This window comes from Perna viridis, chromosome 1, assembly GCF_037379345.1.
Source record: "Perna viridis isolate PV_CMFRI_1.1 ecotype Kerala chromosome 1, ASM3737934v1, whole genome shotgun sequence".
NCBI lineage: Eukaryota > Metazoa > Mollusca > Bivalvia > Mytilida > Mytilidae > Perna > Perna viridis.
The window spans coordinates 48,352,419-48,372,551 of NC_142445.1; the positions used below are offsets into that span (position 1 = coordinate 48,352,419).

The following is a 20,133-nucleotide window of genomic DNA, read 5'->3' on the forward strand; positions in this document are numbered from 1 at the left end:
TTGTCCATTTTCTTGCGTAGTTCTCCACGACAAACATAAGAACTGTAAAGTTATAATTCCAGTTTATGGAGCATGTTCACGATATTTGAGACCTTAAGAAAGGACCTTACGTAGAGATTGGGTATCGATGATGCTTAAATCTCCCTTAACGACATGACCGGAAGAACCATATTTGAATGGAGAGTTTTTGCAAGAACAGTCAGGTGGTTTGGCCTTAAAGTCCTCAAAATAGATCTTTTGTTCCCAGTCATGAAATTTGCAGTGATCAGAAACAGTTTCTAGCATAGTTACATAAATTCAAAATCCATCATCCGTGAATGGACTTTTTCTTAAATGGCTTTTTCGGCTCTTCAGAGTATCACCGGCTTACGTAATGGAACTTGATGGCCTACACGACTCTCATGTTTAAGCCGATGTAATTGCCGTTACTGAATATTATCTTAGTCCATTTACACTTTACTATTTATGTTCATTGTTACACTGCTCTTTCCCACACATCTTCTCTCTTCCACCAAATCCACTGGGATGTCAATTCTGTCTCTCCGCACACTTCTGTAATCAATTTCTCCCTTTCCTTTTCTGTCCCTACCACTCCTAAGTTCTGAATCTAAGCCATCATGACTGCCCTGCACATATTTGAAATATGTCAAACGGGTCTCGCTTTCTGCTTCATTGCCCCATATTGTCTTCACTTTTAAAATTCTTTGATAATGAAGACTTCTCTTGCATTCGTAGTTGTGACCTGACGAAATACCAGTCAACAAACATTTGACTTCTAGTATACATCTTCCTTGTACAAGATAATTTCGCCCTATTCACAAATTGTTGGCTTTAAAAGGAAAAAAAGTTCACGCTCATTTGTTTTGTCTGACATGTTTTTGATATTGAATGACCCATGTCAGTTTACAGATCAGTTTCGTTCCACTGTAAACTTTTCCTTTGTTAAAATACTTCCTTTGTTATTGAGAATTTCCTAACTTAAACAAAACTACTTTTGACAATTTTAATCGTCGTGACAAAAGAGGAAGAAACATGTGAGTATTTTACTTGAAAGTTAATGTAAACTGCATATCAACTCATTATGTATATGATTTTGGTGAAGCATTTGTAATTAAAATGTAACAAAGTCTCTAACAACATTATTCGATCTAAAACACTTGATAAAAAGAACTAGGAATCAACGGAAATTCGAGTAACCGACATACAAACGCACTGCGTTATCTTTGTATTAGGTTCCAAAACTGCGTAAGACTCAATACAAACAAAGCTACATAGCAGGATCTTCTACTTGTTCAACATAAAAGTTTCTTCATAATCTTTTGAAAAACAAGAAGACTAAAGAAGCTATATCCTGAAATACCACATATTGTGATGTTGACAACACTTTCTCAATTAATAATCCTAATTTTAGAGAATGGCTTCCGTTTATTTATCCACATGAACCACAAATTAAAAGACACTACTGACATACTTCTTTTGCGCCGTTTTTATACTTTTACCTCGAATTTGACGACAGTAGATCCGTCAGGCTTCTGGAACAGGGTTATGTTGCTTCATGTCATCACTGAAAATGTTTTATGGTCGTCGTAATTAACTCGTAGATCGTTATGGTATATCCATCTGCACCATGAGAATAGATTTGTTCACCGTGTCATAGGTTTTCTTTTTTCGTCTACCTCGGACGTGAAATTATATGAGCAACTCGGCCAGTGCTTTAAGAAATCCGGTAGCTCGTCATTAATTTTTATTTCTTTGTGCTTGTTATTTTGGTTATTTTCTTTGTTGTGTATGTTTATTTTCCCTGTCTATTCTAGCTTTGTTTTAATATGTTTTGTTCATTATCTATTGGTTTCCTCCATTACTGCCTCAGTGTTTTTGTTTAGAAAAATATATTGGCCCTGTAAATACAGCAACTATCATATTTATTGTTTCTTATTTTGATCAGGAGGGTTCAGTGTTTTGTGTCGGGCAAAGTTTAGACATGCTCAATGCAAACGACTAGCTTACAAAACGTATCAGGAACATGGCATAGAATCAAAACAACGCACACATTTGGTAGGTAAAAGGCACTCCATTTATTGGCATTATGGAAAATATCAGCGATCACTTTTGGATATTATAAAACAAAAACTATGCAGAAGTTGAAAAAAAAGTTTGAAAACTTTCTTCTGTTGTTAAATGTGTTAGTTTACATTGAGAAAAAAAAATTCGCTTAAAGTTACGAAGTCATGGATATGGCTTTAAGCATGCTGGTGATAGGCACGTCAGTATTTGCAACTTTCTGGCTTTGATCGACTTTTGCATTGACTTGGTGACAAAAAATATAAAACATCATCCCGAAACTGTACTAGAAATGCAATAAACCACTGTAAAACAATACAAACATAAATAGAATATAGTCAATAACGTGTATACCATGTGTCTTGTATTGTGTTGTGAAAATTTCTAATGTTTTTCAGGATCCGCCAATGATTCATGTCTACGAAATTGTACAACATTTATAACAGCATCTTCCGATCGTTCAGTAGTGATAAAATTTTAATATTCATCTTTTCCTCTTCTTTTTATCCAGGAAATCAATAATTTAGAAAAGTGGGCCATAAGCTTTACGGCGAAAATTGTGGCCGAAGAAGTCTAGTCTTGCTGAAGATTTGTCGGTTTCTAAGGCTTACAAAGCGAAAAGATGTTCCAGATTGACATGTATAATTACATATTAATTTTCTTAGTTAGTGCCAGTCAAGCCAAAGTTTTCACTATTCCTGATGAATGTAATCACTTGAATAAAGAGGGTAGATATATGCTTTTTTAATACGATGAGATAAGAAATCCCGGCTGTTATTTATTTATTTTTTTTTGTCATATATAGACAGTAAAGTTTTTTAGTACAATTAAATATTTTTTAAAGGATATCCATTCGTGAGGAAAGAAATCCCTATTTCATCATTGGCAAATGACAAAAATAGTCCATCATTTCACCAGACAACTGAAATAACGGACTTTCCGCATGTAACATATAGTTATTTTTTTTAGCAAATATTAATTTTAATCGTAAGTTAATCAGTGTACTATGTTCACGGTAGTCTTAATTAATCTTAGATTCGGAAAATTTAAGATGTCGACAGTTGCATCAAGATGGTGTCAATAAATATTACATCTATCAAACTACAAAATATGAAATTTGTATATTTATCGTCAAAAATGTTTGATAATTAGTGTACATGGTGAAACAGAAAACATTTTGTAAATTAAACGCATGCATTTGCTTTATGATTAATTTTGTCACCGTCAGGCTATCAAACTGCTGATCTGACTTGGAACTGCTATGTTAATGTAAAGGACAACATGTCGTGTTGGTTTAATCTGGAAAAGATATTTCAGCGAGTTTTCCAACCAGGCATTGTGTTGCCTATTTCTATATATTACCAATGTGGGTAAGTTCATGGTATAAAGAATGGTAAGGTCACATTGCGGTTTTGAGTGAAATGCAAAATATTTACCCCTACCTGCAACCAAAAAAATCGCACAAATTCCTAACACACATTGTATACCAAGATATACGATTTATTCGAATATTCAATTGGCACCAAAAATACATCAGTGTAAAACAATAGAATCATAAACGTTCATTTGTTTCAGCCTATTTTAAAATTTAAACAAAACATCATGTTGTATCCCAACTGAAACACTTTTTTAAAGTTTGCCGTTTATTTTTTTAAATCAAGACTAAGGTACTACACCTTCAACAGAACACAGACAGATAGATGTTTGACATTTAGAGATATTATGTGTGAACCCGGTTTCACGATCATTAATATTTCTACACAGTTTTTTGAGGATTCGGTACCGTCACTCCGATTCATCCACTTCAATAACAGGCAATACGGTATGTTATGTTATGGTTACAGATCCAGTCTTATGTTTTAAAGAGTAATCAAGGGAACCAAGGTTATAGCGCTAATCAAAAGAATGTAATCCAGTGACAAAGACCAGATATGGAAAACAGGCATACACAACAAAGAACATGAAGTAACTGAAATCATACATACAAAGTAACAAAAGTAAATGAGCAACTCGGACTCCACTAAAAACTGGGAGCATGGACCAGGGTAAGTTTCCTCCCAAACAATTCGTCCGTGTTCGTACTTTTTTCGTTCCTGTGGGGTTGTTTTTTTACTTATTCACCAAAGCCATCCCTCTACCTATACGATGTTTTGTTTTTGTACCAGATAGTATAAAAGTTGAAAAATTATTCGGACAAAAGAACAAGAAACTTACATGCGAAAATACAAGTTGAACGCAGGACCTAACTGAATTTACAAATTCTGTTATCTTACTATGTCGACTTATAGAAAGAAGAAAGGCCGATCTCTCTTTTTGTCATATAAATGAAACGAGTCCATCATCCAATGATTGATATTATATTATTCTGTATAAAATTGATAAAACCGAATTTTCTTTTCAGTAATACCAATGACCGTTCAGAAGATAGATATTCATGAACCTGTAAATACAACATCTTTAAGTTTACAGTGGGAGCTCCCTTTAAGTCATAGACAAAGAGAGATCAGAGTCCGATTTCAATCTGAATATAGCAATGAAATACAAAATAGCTGGCAGGTACATATAGCACTCTGTTAATCTATCAACAAGCGGTATTTATTTTAGTCACAATAGGCAAAATATTTCTTGTCTCTTTATAATACAAGTTGCAATTCTATTAAAATTAGTTAATACAATTATTAGTACACTTAGTAAGAAACGCAAAATAAAAGATAGAGAGTAAAGTATCGAAATTGATTTGCAAAAATGATAAATATTTACAGCGTCGTGAGTAACAGACATCAAGGTTCTTCCCGAGGCAAATTTTAGGAAGAACATATGCAAATAATCTAAAGTCAATATTTTCATTATTTTTATGAATCACGGACAGAAACCTTTGAAACGCTTGTTTCCAATGCATACTCTCAATATATTTCTACTTTTCACTCGAAATATATATTTAAAGAAATGGTTGGAAAGTGGGTTAAACCGAGATTCCTGTGCAAAATTTCAGAGGAACAGTTTTATTACTTGGTAATGAAAGGCCTGTTTCCCTTCACTGGGTATTTGTTTTAAATCTTAAATTACCAAAGAATGTATTTGCATGAAAAATTTTATTTTCACACTTTTTTTAGAAGTGAAATGTTATGAATTATGCAATGTATGAGAACTTTCTAGAACGTTTCAGTTTAAAATAGATTTTAATAATGATTATATTTACGTTTTATTTTGTGTATGTGTGCGTCCTAGAGCTTGACTTTGAAGAACCCTAATTGCAGTCTATGTAACACTTAGGAATTTTATTACAGGAAATAACAAGGTTGTCAGAAAATGACGATGTGTGGTCAAAAATTTTCAAAAACGACGTAAGAAAGCAGGGTTTGGATCATCTACTTCATCAAAAATACTACATATGATTCTCATATATAAATGTTGGCTTGGATACATATATTTATTATATATTTGTGAAAAAAACATATATTTGATTATCATATGACAATCATGCGATAACCATATGTAAACTGTAAATTTTTTATCACATCAGGCTCGTTTCATATGATTTTCAATGTTGCAAACCATATATGATGCTCATGTGAAACACTTTTGGCTGTGGCATACAATCTGTTTAGATCATCATTTCATTGGGTTGTTACTTAGTCTCTGATAAAACACTGCACTACCGTTAGGCTTGGTGACACTGTGAATATTAACACCATTTATACGTATACTTGGATAACTCACTCAGAATGGGTATATGTTTTTGGTGCTTCAATAACTTTACAATAATATAATAACAGCTTGTGTCCTCAGACTGCTCTCGAAAACATACTTAATATAACTTCAACGATTTCTCGCTCATTTGAGTAGTTATCAAATACAATATCTTCTGATAATTACTGTCTGCAGTTTAAAACATGACTTCTGTTTAAGTGAAGTAATGTCTCTTTAGATTTTAGGGCGATGAATATAATTCATATATTACAATAAATGCTTAATGACAAGTCTGTGATTCAATCTCTTCCAAGTTTGAACATACTACCAACAATTCGTCGCACCGAACAAGAACCCAACTAAACATTTTTTTTATTACCATGTGTCTGTATGCATGCTTCAAATTGCCAATTTCATTTTTCTTCTCGTTTGAAACTGCAAAAATAATTATAGGAAATTTATTGAGAAAAAAAACGATAGAATTTGAACAAAAATATAGTTCAGTAGTTTTAATATATACATATATCTTAGCTTTCCTGCAACGATTGTCAGATCACATTGATCAACCTTACGGCTTTCACGTTGTATGATATCAAAGTAGATAACATTTTTGTCCAAAACGCAGAGAGAGTAGGCTTTTGGAGTGACTCTATAGAACTACGACTCAAGACAGCTGAAGACGGTAAGTAAATCGTCTAGTTGATGAGCTGGTTTGTTTCTGTCATTTTTTTTTATTTCATCGTCTTGCCTGTCAATAGAATAGAAAGAGTAATCAAGGGAACCAAGGTTATAGAAAAGATTGTGAAATTGTAGTCTAGCTTTTCATCCTTGAATTTATCACAGAAGCATTATCCTGCACTTGTTTAATTAATTGAATATCGTACGCGTCAGTCTGTGACAGGGGTTTGAACTGAGTTTGGTTCATAGAATTGCCAATAATGCTACTGAAACGCTGTTAATTTGTCCATGCCATACATTTGATTTTTTAATGTATTACCATTGATAATACAATGTAAAAAAAAAACAATCTTTAAAACAGTATTTTTAGTAGAATTATTACAATTTTATAGATCATACTCGTGAAATCAGTCATAACCATTATTTCGACTGAAATAAGCCGAACTATTTACATTACAAACTTCACAGAACCCAAAAATGTTGAATAAACTAATTATTAAATATTTTTGTTTTTATTTTGAATTTATGGTACAAATTGAATTTTAATTGCATGCTAAATTGGTGAAATGACATCCAATAGTAACTGTATGTTCAAAATTAGATTTTCTTTTCTAAAGTACCAACGGCTGTACCAAAGTTATTTCCAGGGTACTTTTTACCCGTGAATGATTCCCACTTGAAAATATACTGGAATGTAAGTACAAAAGCTGTTTTGAGTGTAATCAACTGAATATACGAAATAGTGTTTGTACACTATACAGTCAAAATATCTGATTTTTCGTTTGTATGTACAGTAAAGTTTGTATCCAGAGTTTCTCTAGTGCAAATTGGACTTATAATTTGTCATTCAATAAGTTAAACTTGGAACTGTTTAAAGTCAGTACATGTTATAATTCCGAAATTAAATATATTCTCTCAAAATTAAATGAAAAAATATTTTTGAATTATTCCGAAACATTCCTTTGAAGGTAACGTTTGTTTTAGCAATATGATAATTTGTATTTGCTATTTGTGAATTCATAATAATGATTCCTGATTCTGCTTGATTTCTATTTGTACTGTGATGTATATATATATATCAAATACAAGTACTTATGAATTAATTAATTACCCCATGTCCGTGTGTATCTCCTTGTGTAGTAGAACATCACGTGCCTTCCTTTTTAGACTGGTGTTTCTCGAAAAACAGAGGACATTTACACTACCGGTTCATCTGGTCCATGCTCCCAGCTTTTACTTGAGTTCGAGTTGCTCATTTACTTTTGCTTCTTTGTACATATTATTTTGGTTATTTTAGGTTGTTTGTTGTGTATGTATATCTTCCCTATCTGGTCTTTGTCCATGGAATACATTCTTTTGATAATCACTAGGATCGTGGTTCACTTGATAACTCATTTAGGTTTATAAAATTGAATATGTTTAATGTACTCATCTCCTCGTTTTTCGCTATTTTCTTCTTTTGCATGCACAAAAACAGAATATCATGAACTTTTATAAATCATGTGACAATTAATATAACAAGAATAGATATGGTGAATATATATCAAAGAGACAGCAACCTCGCCGGCATAAAAAAATGACAGTTGCAGGCCGCCCATGGGTCTTCAATAAATGAAGAGGAAATCACTGGACAGGCTGCAGCTGGCACCAATACAACTTTATACTAAGGTGCCCCCATATACTCCAGCAACATAAAAGTAAACTGGAAATGAAATGTAGAATGTTTAATGCTCACATTGAATATGTCACGATAATATACCTAACTTGTAAACAGGTATCAGCATATAATGATATATTAAATGACAAATCGTGCATGTGGTGTTTCCTGTTTTCATAATTTATCAAATTTGGCTAATTCGATCCATTGACATTTCATTAAATTCGAAACGTGAGGAATAACGACAATACTAATGCAACATGAGTTATCACTATTCAATCTTTACTTGAAAAAGGGTAACAACAAAATTAACGAACATTAATCCGATTCTTAATTTAGTCAAGTCCAAAATAAATCTGCCAAAATAGATATTACACCACCGGAGCAGCTGGTACCGCAACTGTCCTGACATAAGATCTTTCATATGTGTTAATTCTGTTAATAATGTCAACAGTTTGTCATTTAGATATATTAATATTGTTATTGTAAAATTTCCATACTTACTGATATTAAAACAGGACTTTAGAATTACACCTGACTGATATATAAAAGTACAATAGAGCGTAGATGTACCAAATACGTATAATAGCTATTGGCAGAACCTCTTCTTGCTTCGTCTTGAAACATTCTACCGATGTATCCGTCATAATGTGAGCAATGATGATGATCATGAGCCTTGAGTGTTTCTAGAAAACAAACCGTACGCAAAGATACTTATGAATCCTAATTTTCTCGCTTGCAATATGATGGGTGCCGCTGATGGGGCAGATAAGTTTTACTCGTAATTATGCAGCATCTGATATCTCTCAGATGGTTGTTTGTGGTATTTCATATTGCCAGCGTTTCATTTTATCTGTGTGTGTACAGTCTTGTTTTTAATTTATTATATGTAATTTCATTATGTTCTGTCTAAATTGTTTAAGTGGATCGTTTCTGTTTCCGGTTTTCACGTTTTGACCATACCATTTCATTTTTATGTTTGTGAATAATCTGTTTGTTCTAATGTTTAGGTTTTTGTTGATATTAACGTTAACTGTAATTATTCTTGATACTTAGATTATTCCATAAGCAACAAATGAAACCTTGCAATTATCAATGGAAGTAGTGTTATAAAGAACATAATGTTTATGTTTCAAATCATAACATATGAATCTGACAAAATGTGTTGACCATAAATGAGTTTACAAAGAATGCTTGGAATTGAAAGTTATATCAAAGTTATTTGTTTCTTGTATATTTGTAGCCAATTCCAGCAGAAAGAAGATGCGGTATCATTACAAATTACAGAATCAAAGTCACAGAGATCAGAAATATGTCCAAGGATCATCGGCAAACAATTTTAGTACCACCCGAGTATTTCTTCGCAGTTATCTCCGCAAATGCTCACTCCAATTTGTCAATATCGCTGACACAGAGAACAATTAAAGGCTACCCAGATGTTAAAGATGCGTGCATGGTTGTCCTCTCAGAAGCAACTCGTATGTGTCATTCTAGTATTTTGTCAATAATGAAGTTGGATCAAAATATGATACATGTACGTGTAAACTTGCAACTTTTTTATTGAATTTTGTACATATATATCTCACTATAAATTAAACCTATTGCACCCGGTACCAGCTACAAAATAACATTGATGCATAAGAACTTTTTTTAATTGATGTTATAGTTGAATTAGTAGTTAGATCAAGAAGGACTTGGTTGTCAGTAATTTAAACTATGATGATATATCAATGCCACAAATTTACTGAATAATTATACTGCAGGTCCATCACATCCAGAAAATTTTTTTGTTGAAGCTATTAACAATAACACAATTGTATATTCCTGGGAACAACCGTATGTCTACACAGAACAGAAAGTATCATCATTCACTATATATTGGTGTTATTCAAACCCACCAGGAGTATGTTCTGTGAGTTAACTTTAAGTGTATGACTGAGTTTGAAATGATATTGATATATGATATAGAACACTCGTTACGTATATCCTTATTAGTGTATCGTGGTATTTGCCAGTTTTTCCATAGAGATTATAGAATCGAATGTGGTATTCTTGATACTGTATGCATCAACCGTTTTATAATTTTTATTGCAATAAGCCTAACACAAAGCATTAAAAAGTAAAGTCTTTGCTGTTATTTGAACTGCCCTATTGTTCTGGCGTCGATTTCACAAAAAATTATAAGTTAAATTAGATCGTAAGTGATAACGTCACAACCTAAAATAGCATTGTGACGTCATTATTTACGATCAATTTGACACTTACGACTTTTCGTGAAATCGAGGGCTGGTTATGTTGTTATTTAAACTGTCATGTAGATACCTATAATGTATCATGTTCTCTCAGTTTTGGTTAAATTCCCAGTAAATTTGACTATATCTATCGTTATTTACAGAAGTTGCCATGATATGTTATTCAGTCCGAAAATTCAAGTTATACAGCATAAACCATATAAAATAACTAAAATCTCATGACCTAGCAACATAATTAGTCAATAGGTAAAGTGATTTAACAATGAGGGTCGGAGCCTTTTCACTCAAATTTTGATTTTGATGATAATGCACCAGTTCTTTGTTTAATCGCTGATGTCTCGACTAGCAGGAATATGAGAGACTTATATAACACGCTGTTAATCTGTGATTAAAGTTGTGTCAAAATGTAATAGTAACCTCTCTTTACAGTATATGGTAAGTAATTTAATTGTATCAATTTCCTAATAAATAACTTTTCGTTTCCTGAGATGACATTGTATTACAATATAGTGACATCTATTAATTGTCATTGCAAAGCGTTCCTACTTTTTACACAGACACCACTGCAGTCGTTGACATTATCTCAAACGTCCGAGTCTACATTAAGGAACAATACAACAATTACAGTTAGTGGACATTATACACTGTTTGATTTTGGTGTATCAGTAGAGGTGGAAACTGGTGACAATATCATTACTAGTAGTGGCATAAAATGGTTCCGTGACTGTGTTTATGAGCTGAATGGAGGTGTGCATTTGTTTGGCAATTGACTCAATGTTGACATTTTTGTATTTGTGTTTCGTTGTTGCAAACCATATCAATATGATTTGCAGATATGTATTAACCATAAAAACATTATTGCACTAGCAACCATGCAAGCAATAAATTAAAAAAAGTAAATGAAATATTCTTGCAACGCTTATCAAACGAAGTCATGATCTACTGTACAACAACTGTTATGAAACTTAGCACTCTGTGGGTGTTTCTAGAATGGTGTTCTTCACACATCAGTACAAAATACGATAGTCAGTGGCATTAACTTATTAATACTAGTATTATCACGTTGAAGAAAAGACTGATTGGTAATGTTTATATCTTAAACCTAAAAAAAGAAAAGACAAATCTCTCGTGTTTTGTTTTCAAAACGTGTTATTGTATTCTAATAAGCACATGAATGCACGTCATCAGTTTATGATATTGCATTTTATATACATGTATTACATATTCGTACTTAACATTTTGTTGTTAAGCACCACAGAAAATACCAGTATTTGAAATTTATCCATCTGGTGCCAACGAAGTATTTCTAAGTTGGAATTCTTACACATGCCAGGAAAGTGGTGGGGTCGTAGATGCTTTTCTAGTCAAGTACTGTACTATTGTGAAGAATGTCTGTCAAGGTATTATTATACATGTACATTCTGTAATCAATACAGAGATTTTATGTATATTAAAGAGAATTGAAATCATAGCTAGAAGAATGTGAAACCAGATGTTTTTTACCTAAAACAAAGGCACAAACAACGAATGTACCGACACCATACTTGTCATATTTATCTGAACAGTATAAGTATAAATTCTAATTGTCCAGTTAAACAACAGGTTAATAGTAAAAAGATACGCTACACAGTTTCAGTAATATACCATACCTACTGCAATAAAAACAAAAATGAAAACTGAATTCATGACAGTGAATAAAGATGCCTTTTTAAAACAATAAATTTCCACTGTCTTTCACAATCAAACGAGAAAAAGAATCGTGAACATGTCGACAACTGCGGTCAGGTGTTGCAGTTTTATCATGCAGAGGATATTAAGGATTGTGAACTCCTGAATTGATCATTTTTCAGCAATTTCTACAAAACAGCATCTTTCACTAAAAAATAAAATGTATGTCGAATTAATAAATAAATTATTAATTTGTTCCCATAATTTTCGTCCCGATTTAATAATAGTCGACATTAACTACGATCTGATTGCTTCGAAGTTGTTTATCGCTAGTTGTTGAAGGTTCGTCAGGAGTAGCCACAATCAAATAACACGAGAACAACCTTCTATTATAGACACAATGGTTATAACAGTTTCCCTGACGATGCACTCCTATTTGATCCGGGGTTTATCTGAAGGACAAAACTACAGTATTCAAATAGGTTTTCATTATAAATATGGACACAGTCGTGGACTTTGGAGTAAACCAGCGTTTTACATCGTTCCAGAAACAGAAAATTCAAGTATATATATATATAATTGGTATAATTGGAAATACAAAGAAAGACACATTATGAATAAATAAACTGTAAGCGGTTTTCAATTGTGGTATCGGAAAATGTTATCACCATCTCCTTATTAAGAATCTATACATGCACTTATACACACAGTCATTCAGAACACAAATCAGGAAAGAATTAAAAATTTGTGTTCATCTGTCAAGCAGGAATGACAGTAAGATGTTCCAGATCTTTTAGATGTTATAAAACAGATGTTTAATACAAAGACTAAATTGCAACATAAGTTTACATGCTTTAAAAAAAATTCCTAAAAGGATACCTATATTTAGGGCCAATATTGTATTGTATATGTTTTTGTGCATTTAAAAATACATAAAATCTTGTTTTCGCAAACCACACTTTTCATATATGAAATCCTATTGCAAATTTCGACGTGCTATACACGTGTTCCAAGGGGTAACCTCTCATCAGCAAAATTGCAATCAAATATATAGGAAGATATAAATCCTAAAATTCATTGCATACAAGAAGAACTCAAAACAAAAACTATCCAAACCATCACCGAAAGGTTTTACAATGTGCAATACAAGGAATTTAGCCGTACTGTTTTGGGTATTTTTACATCTGTAAAGTTCCAATTCATGTTGTAATCAAAGTGCAAGTTTAAAAGTCACAACAGGAGGATTAAAACATTCCGTTCAAATAGAAAATAAATATCTATATAACGTGCAAGAAAATGTTATAACTCTTTTTTTATAAATAGATTTTACACAAATTGCTGTAATTACGGTCTTAAGCCTAATTTGTGTTCTTGCTGTATACATATGGTGTAAAAGGTTTGTATTGCAATAGATACAATCTACAGCCAAATGGCAATAGTGCTTATCATTTGTCTCTGCCGTATGAATTCATCATGCAGATTAAATTATAATTGACCTTCAAAGTTTAGAACTATGTGACATATTTTTAGTCTTAATCACAATATTTTGTAGTTTGTAATGTTTCGCTAATGACAATGCATATTTGGAGATATAGAGGCTGGTCTGCAAATCTCTACAAGACATCTACAATGTTAAACTTGACATTTTAAATAACAGTTTGTTGAGTTTTCGATCGAAAAAAAATTAAGTTCAGAAAATAAATAATTAATAGGACACTGCATGTATACTCAACATTAGACAAAAACCATTCAAAGGTACCGACATAAAACACATTGTATTGCTTGAATTAATCAACAAAATCTAGTATCAGTGTTACTCGTTTTTTTTTCAGAATATGTTGATGTTGCAATGCAAACTCAAAATGAATGTAAAAAAATATAATTCTCTATTTTATCATATTATAATATTTTTTATAGAAAATGTTCAGCAAAGCTGTCGAAGAAACCAAGCATTGATTTCATAGAAGTTACAAAGGTATGTTTGTTTGTTTGTTTCTTCTTTATATATTTTAAAAATTATAAACAAACTATCTCAGCTGTACTGTTATTTAAGAAAATGGATTATTAAGATGAATTTAACCAGACTAGAGTTACATTTTCAACATAAACGTATTACAAAGTCGAAGGAGTATGTTATTAGAAGTTTAAATATATGTTTGCAGATCTCAAGCATCCCAAACGAAGAACACATGCCAAAACCCGGGCTGACTGACAGTGGATTGGGAAAATCTAGTTGTGAAGTATACACCAGACCTAAAGAAGATGATAATTTTAAGAGTAAACTTATCGATGAATGTGTCAACTCAGATTCTGAAAATTCATTTATTTCCATCAAACAAGACGATTACAGTGAGGTAGAACAACTATATTCAGATTCAGAAATAGAGGATGAATGGTCTACCAACAAGGAATCGCAGTCTAATGCACTATCTTTCTCAGAAAATAAAATTAATGCAAGCGAGGATGAAATGTCTCGTCATAATTGTATTTGTTTTACAGATATGACAACAAGCAACGCTCAGACAACTTCCATATCCACTGGTTCTTTATCATTATCTTCACCTGAGAAATCTGACAACTGTGGAACCATCACTTCCTATTGTCGAGCAACCGAAAATATCAAATTTGAAGATATGCCCCTAATATCACAGACATCTACCACTATTTTGTAATTATATCAAGAATATCTTTCTGTTGCTCCAATTATTCAGGTACAATGTAAAAAAGAATATGCCATGAAAGTCTTTATATGAGAATACTTGATAAATTTGTTTGATCTCTTTGTTTGAATTGCACAGTTGTTGTTTTATAACTGTTTGTTAAATATGCCGTACGATGGATTGTTAGCTGTATATCAGGTTTAAAGTGGTGTGTGCGTTTTTGTAAGTATGTGTATTAATATTGTTTTAACCTGTTGTAAATATTGCAAAGCTAGAAGTTCTGTTACAACTTGTAGTATTCCCTTCATTACCCATATTTTATGCATTGGCACCGGTTTGATAATTCAACATTTAACATGTTTGTATTCTTTTTACAATCTTTATGATGACTATTATACACTGCATGGGGAATACCTAACCAGAAAATTTATGTTACTCAAATATAACATTTTATGAATAAAGTAAAGGTACACCCCGCCTTGTTTGTGAATCTGTGTAAAGTAACATATTGAAGATGTGTTTATATTACAATGTATATTGATTTTTTTTGTTTTTGTTTTTGTTTTTTTGTTTTTTTTTGTTTTTTTGTTTTTTTTTTTTTTTTGTAGTGCTTTAATATTTGACTCGATGATTATACTTTCGCCGTTCATGGGAAGTACACAAAATAATTTCTTTGGCATCAGTGAAAGATTCATCCGTGGTACAAACAGAGCTATATAACCATGTTGAGCATAACAAGTGCCGTGAACGTTATCAAGCGAATTCTGTGTCATTTATCATCTTTTACTATCAAAAAGGGGGATCCAGGATATTTTAATTGATTTTTATGGTAGTTAATATATGATTACAGAACAAAATTACAAGCAAATGTTTGAATATCCATCTTTGAAAATTCCGGATTTTCTTTTATATTTTTTATTCATTGTCCCGCAAAAAATCTTATCCTTTCTACCTTTCTACCATTAATTTACAAATGTGGATCAATCAGGAAGTCACGCAGGGCATATTACAGTAAAATAACACATATAAATGATATGATGAAGATGAAACCTTTTAACGCTCCCGAAGAAATAAAAAACAACTTTGATAATTTTTGTCAGCTCGATTTGATATATTATACTTATAACCATCAAGTATAGTAAACTTTGTAATGATATATATTTATCCTAAAGCATTATACTAATTGTCATGGTCTGATATGTCTGGCATTCATAAGGAATTATTGGTTGTCATGATCCGAAATGTCTTTTGGTCGAATTGTCCGGCACTGGTTAACATTATGGTTCTTATAATTTGCGAAATGTCTTAAATGATATCATTTATTGTATTTAATTTCACGTCATTCTGATTCATTTTGTATAGTTTAATTATGTTTTTATTGTGATTTGATTCATATTGCCGAATTGATTCGTGTCCATTCTTTCTTTTATCGATTATTTTCGTTTCATTGTGGTTCGTTTTCGTTTCGCAATTTGTATGACCCGAGAATTATGGGTAATTTTGATTACGTAATTTACGTAAACATCTGGGCGCCATACTACAGACTATGAGGCCAACCGTATCTTGGAAAAGCTATGATTCGACAAGTATTTAATTATCGAAACTAGCAAATATTTTCCGAAACTGGTTTGGCTCTAAATCGCACATGTACAAGTATACGCAAATGAAGCTGCCATTAAGCTATTTTTCAGCTCCTGAAAATGCAGGTACAAACCGGATATTGATGCTTTTCTTGCCGTAAGTATACAGAACCAACTTGATAATACAACCATAGACGCTCCCTGCGGGAGCGTATAATGCTATTGAGAAAATCTTTGCAAAATTTATATAGATTTTGTGGGGATTTTTTACTATTTCGCAAACTATCAAAAATGGTATATGAAAGGTAGAGATGTATGAAGAACAACTATCTGACACTTTCCATATTTGAGAAAGAAAATAGGGTGGGGTCACCGACATCTTTTTCTTCTAATATTCTATAGAACATTTTCCCGCCAATTATCTCGGGAAGATTTTTACCGCCTATTATCTCCCTTATATTTTACCATGCAAATCTTTATTTCATAAATTCTTTTTAAATAATTTGAACATATTACTTTCACATCAAATAACACTGTTAGTTGTTTTAAAATTATTTATGTATGTATTATTTTTGCACGATGACAGAAAAGAATGCTCCGTGTAATAGGTAGTATATACCACATAATAATTTTTTTTTACTATATGAGTTCCTCTGGTTCTTTGGTGAATTGTTCAAGGACTGACTGAAAGAATGTGCAATGACATAACTTCGATGATGTGAAAGCTTGTAAATTGTAGTGACACCAACCCAGTGGTTTGTCCAACCTAAACAATGCGAATGAAAAATAATGCGTGTACTGCTACGTTATGTATGATGATAAGGAAGTAAAAAGTGTATATATTTTCTCCCATTGTAAGCCGGTTAACTATCTCGAGTGGAGAAATCTTGTAATCCTCACTTTTTCTGTTTAGGGTGTTGCTCAACGACTTAAATGTATATGAAGAATATAATCAGGGAAACCAAGATTTTATGGTGTAAATAATTCGTGGAGGGGGTAGATTTGTACTCATTTTAACATGGGTACGGCATTAATATTCGATTATTTAACACCGAGCGATAGTATGAACTCAGGTGTCATATCCCTTTTGTTGTACTGCAAGTCAAATAAGTTTTTCACTTCCGGTCGATGTTAATATTTTATTACCGTATTGATAAATTCATCACCATTACAGCAAAATTAGAAAATGATATAACAAAATGAATATGTCTAGAAAAGCAGAGGAAGACGCATACTCTAGTGGTGCACCTGACCTATGCTCCTAGTTTGTTTTAACTCACCTGGCCGTAGGTGAACTATTGTCACCACTTGACGTCCGTCGTCGTCGTTAACAATTTTTCAAACATCTCTGAAAATCCTGAATGGATTTGGATGAAACTAAACACGATTGTTCCCTGGGGTATCCTTCATAAAATCCATGCTTCAATATTTGATCCGTCGAATAATATATATAAAAAAAAACTGGAGATGGTTTTTTTTTTTTTTTTTGGTCCGTCGAAAAAACATAGCTACCGTTACTAAAAATAGAACATAGGGGTCAAACAGCAGTTTTTCGCATACATCTCCAAAATTGTTACGTTAAGCCAATTCTGACATGTGTAAAAGTGTTCAAATTTTGGTGAAAATCTATTGACCCATGTTGGAGTTATTGTCCTTTTTCGACATTTTGGGCTATTTTTTATGTTATAATTTCAGATATCTTTTTCTCTGAAACTACTGTTCAGAATCAAATGAAACTTGCTTAATAGATTGTTTCTTAGGGTATTCGGGCACATACTGATTGTTTCGAATTTTTAAAACGTCAAAAAAACATGGCCGCTGTTACTAAAAATATAACATAGGGGACAAAATACGTTTGTTTTTGTTTTTGTTTTTTGCAAATAATTAAAAAAAGAACCGTTGAATGTAGTAAAATTCTTATGGTACTTGCTTTGATTTCAACGGTGTTTGGTTTACATAGTAAACATGGTCTCCTGTATGAGTTGAATGGTGATGCTGAAAATGTATAGCCATGATTTAACATCATTTTAATATGTTCTTTTCCAACAAATATATAATGCCCCCTTAGACCCGGTGGAATAATACAGCATGGGGACTACTGTCCATTTTTTCCCAGAGGTTCTAAAAACGCTTTGAAGGTATTTCAACATTTTACAGTGCCTTAAGTACACAGTTGAACTTACAGCATTTATCAGTATGTGTTCTTTTTCAACAAATTACTTAGTTAATAGGGCATGGTTTGCCAGATGAGCGATTCAAGTTCTTCGAGATCCTCTTGTTTGAGTCCCGGTCGCTCATTTACTTTTGTTTCTTTTTATATTATTAAATTACTATTTTTTTAATCCACAAACAGCATGGGTTCATTAAATAAAAGTAGCAAGTTTATTATAAATAGTTTAAAAAAAACTGTATGTTGTCCTCGAGTGCCTATGACCAATACATATACGTTTTATTTATCTTTTTTAATCGTAAATCTCACTTTTCTATTTCCTTTTGAATGCATTAGTTTATTTTTCAATTAGCTTTTTGTTTTTAGGTTAAAATTATGTTTTATTAGCTCTGTGTTTAAGTTGGCTTATTAACTACATAACATTGTCGTTTTGTAGGACAAACGAAAAGCTATTATCGAATTTCTTAATTTGTATGACCGCCAGTAGCCTATAGATAAAAATCATTTTGCACGGAAGAAGATAAATAGGTCATGGTTGGTACCGCTTGACAATTAAGGTTATGATGAATGGCGAGTGAAAACATTTTCAAACGCTGACGATACAACCGTGACAAGTAATTGTTTTTCCGAAAAGCTAGCTGTCTCTTAGCTTTAATTGTGGTTTAAGATGCTTAGCATATTGACTTTTGCGATATTGAGACAAGATTTTTGTTGGTTACATACTGCTATGTAATTGAAGATGAAAATATCATAGTTGTTAAAACCAAAATTAAATTGATCAAGCGAAGAAATTAATGAATTAATGAAGCAATAACAAAAGATAGCTTACTTTTCTTTTCTTATGGTAGACACTTGGATAAATGTAGGAGTCACAACTATAACTGCTCAATGAGAAGTGGTAATCTGAACGAAATTCATTCTAGTGAACCCCGTGCAGGTCCGGGTGTCAAAAGAATAGGCCTGCAGCAGCGCTAAGCTTGTCGTAAAAGGCGACTAAATAGTGCTCAGAAACCTAGCCGGGGGCTAGGAGCTCTGCCCACAGAGCAACTGGGATGCGTGCCCCAGGTGGTGGAATGGAGTACCCCTGGCATGCTGGGGTTGTCAGGCTATAATACGGAAAACCTGACCGCAAACCATAGTGGTGCACCGTGTTGGGAAAGATGCCACGTTCCGCGCACGTTAAAGAACCCTGCTAAGGTATTCGATAGGAGTAGGAACCTTTGCGCTCCGCCACAGGAGGCTAAATTGCCCGACCTTACCCATCCCTCCCTTTTTCTAGTGGCAATCAAAATTTGTCGACCCTACTGTCCTTGTGTTCCATCCCGTTTTTTCATTTCATCTTCATTTCATGTTCATCGTCTGAATATAGCTGAAATATTGCTGCTCGGACGTTAAACCCCAACAATCAATCAATCATTCTAGTGAAAGTAAAGTAAATATTCAACTTCACAGGTTACTTACTAAACTGATATGAGTGTGAAGATAGTCAAATGTTTACCTCAGCAAATATGAAAATTATTATTTTTATTCAAGAATTATATCCAGTTTAAAGTGTTCATCATTATATTCGATTGTGAAACAAAGTTTGGTTGAGATTATGTCTGAGAATTCTGAGAAATATTGACCAAAACGTTAAAGTTTGATTATTTTACTCTCAAGATATATGAGAATAAGTTGTTTGGGCATCTTCATATGGAGACTTTCCTTTTTGTAAAGT

General features: G+C 32.6%; 1 protein-coding gene across 4 annotated transcripts; it reads left to right on the plus strand.

Moving 5' to 3' along the window:
• Window positions 1-913: 913 nt before the first annotated feature.
• On the plus strand, window positions 914-15,143 carry LOC148629108 (uncharacterized). Of its 4 annotated transcripts, none has more exons than XM_088544056.1 (17): window positions 914-1,034; window positions 1,946-2,055; window positions 2,573-2,789; window positions 3,290-3,431; window positions 3,723-3,883; window positions 4,463-4,617; window positions 5,349-5,405; window positions 6,283-6,433; window positions 7,047-7,123; window positions 9,330-9,564; window positions 9,850-9,998; window positions 10,896-11,085; window positions 11,589-11,738; window positions 12,402-12,569; window positions 13,330-13,402; window positions 13,924-13,981; window positions 14,169-15,143. In XM_088544056.1, the coding sequence occupies exons 3-17, from the start codon at window positions 2,684-2,686 to the stop codon at window positions 14,676-14,678; spliced, it is 2,382 nt and encodes a 793-aa protein (XP_088400182.1). In that variant the 5' UTR covers window positions 914-1,034; window positions 1,946-2,055; window positions 2,573-2,683; the 3' UTR covers window positions 14,679-15,143. The 4 variants fall into 4 exon arrangements, with proteins under 4 accessions (XP_088400182.1, XP_088400197.1, XP_088400190.1 ...); XM_088544071.1 differs by having other exon boundaries at window positions 2,573-2,700; XM_088544064.1 differs by lacking the exon at window positions 5,349-5,405.
• Window positions 15,144-20,133: the final 4,990 nt, after the last annotated feature.

Bases quoted from the DNA above. Each gene is read 5' to 3' on its own strand.
- LOC148629108 (XM_088544056.1), top strand. From the start codon at position 2,684: ATGTTCCAGATTGACATGTATAATTACATATTAATTTTCTTAGTTAGT. The intron at 9,999-10,895 runs GTGAGTTAACTT...CTTTTTACACAG, and splicing joins ACCCACCAGGAGTATGTTCT to ACACCACTGCAGTCGTTGAC. The intron at 13,982-14,168 runs GTATGTTTGTTT...ATATGTTTGCAG, and splicing joins ATTTCATAGAAGTTACAAAG to ATCTCAAGCATCCCAAACGA.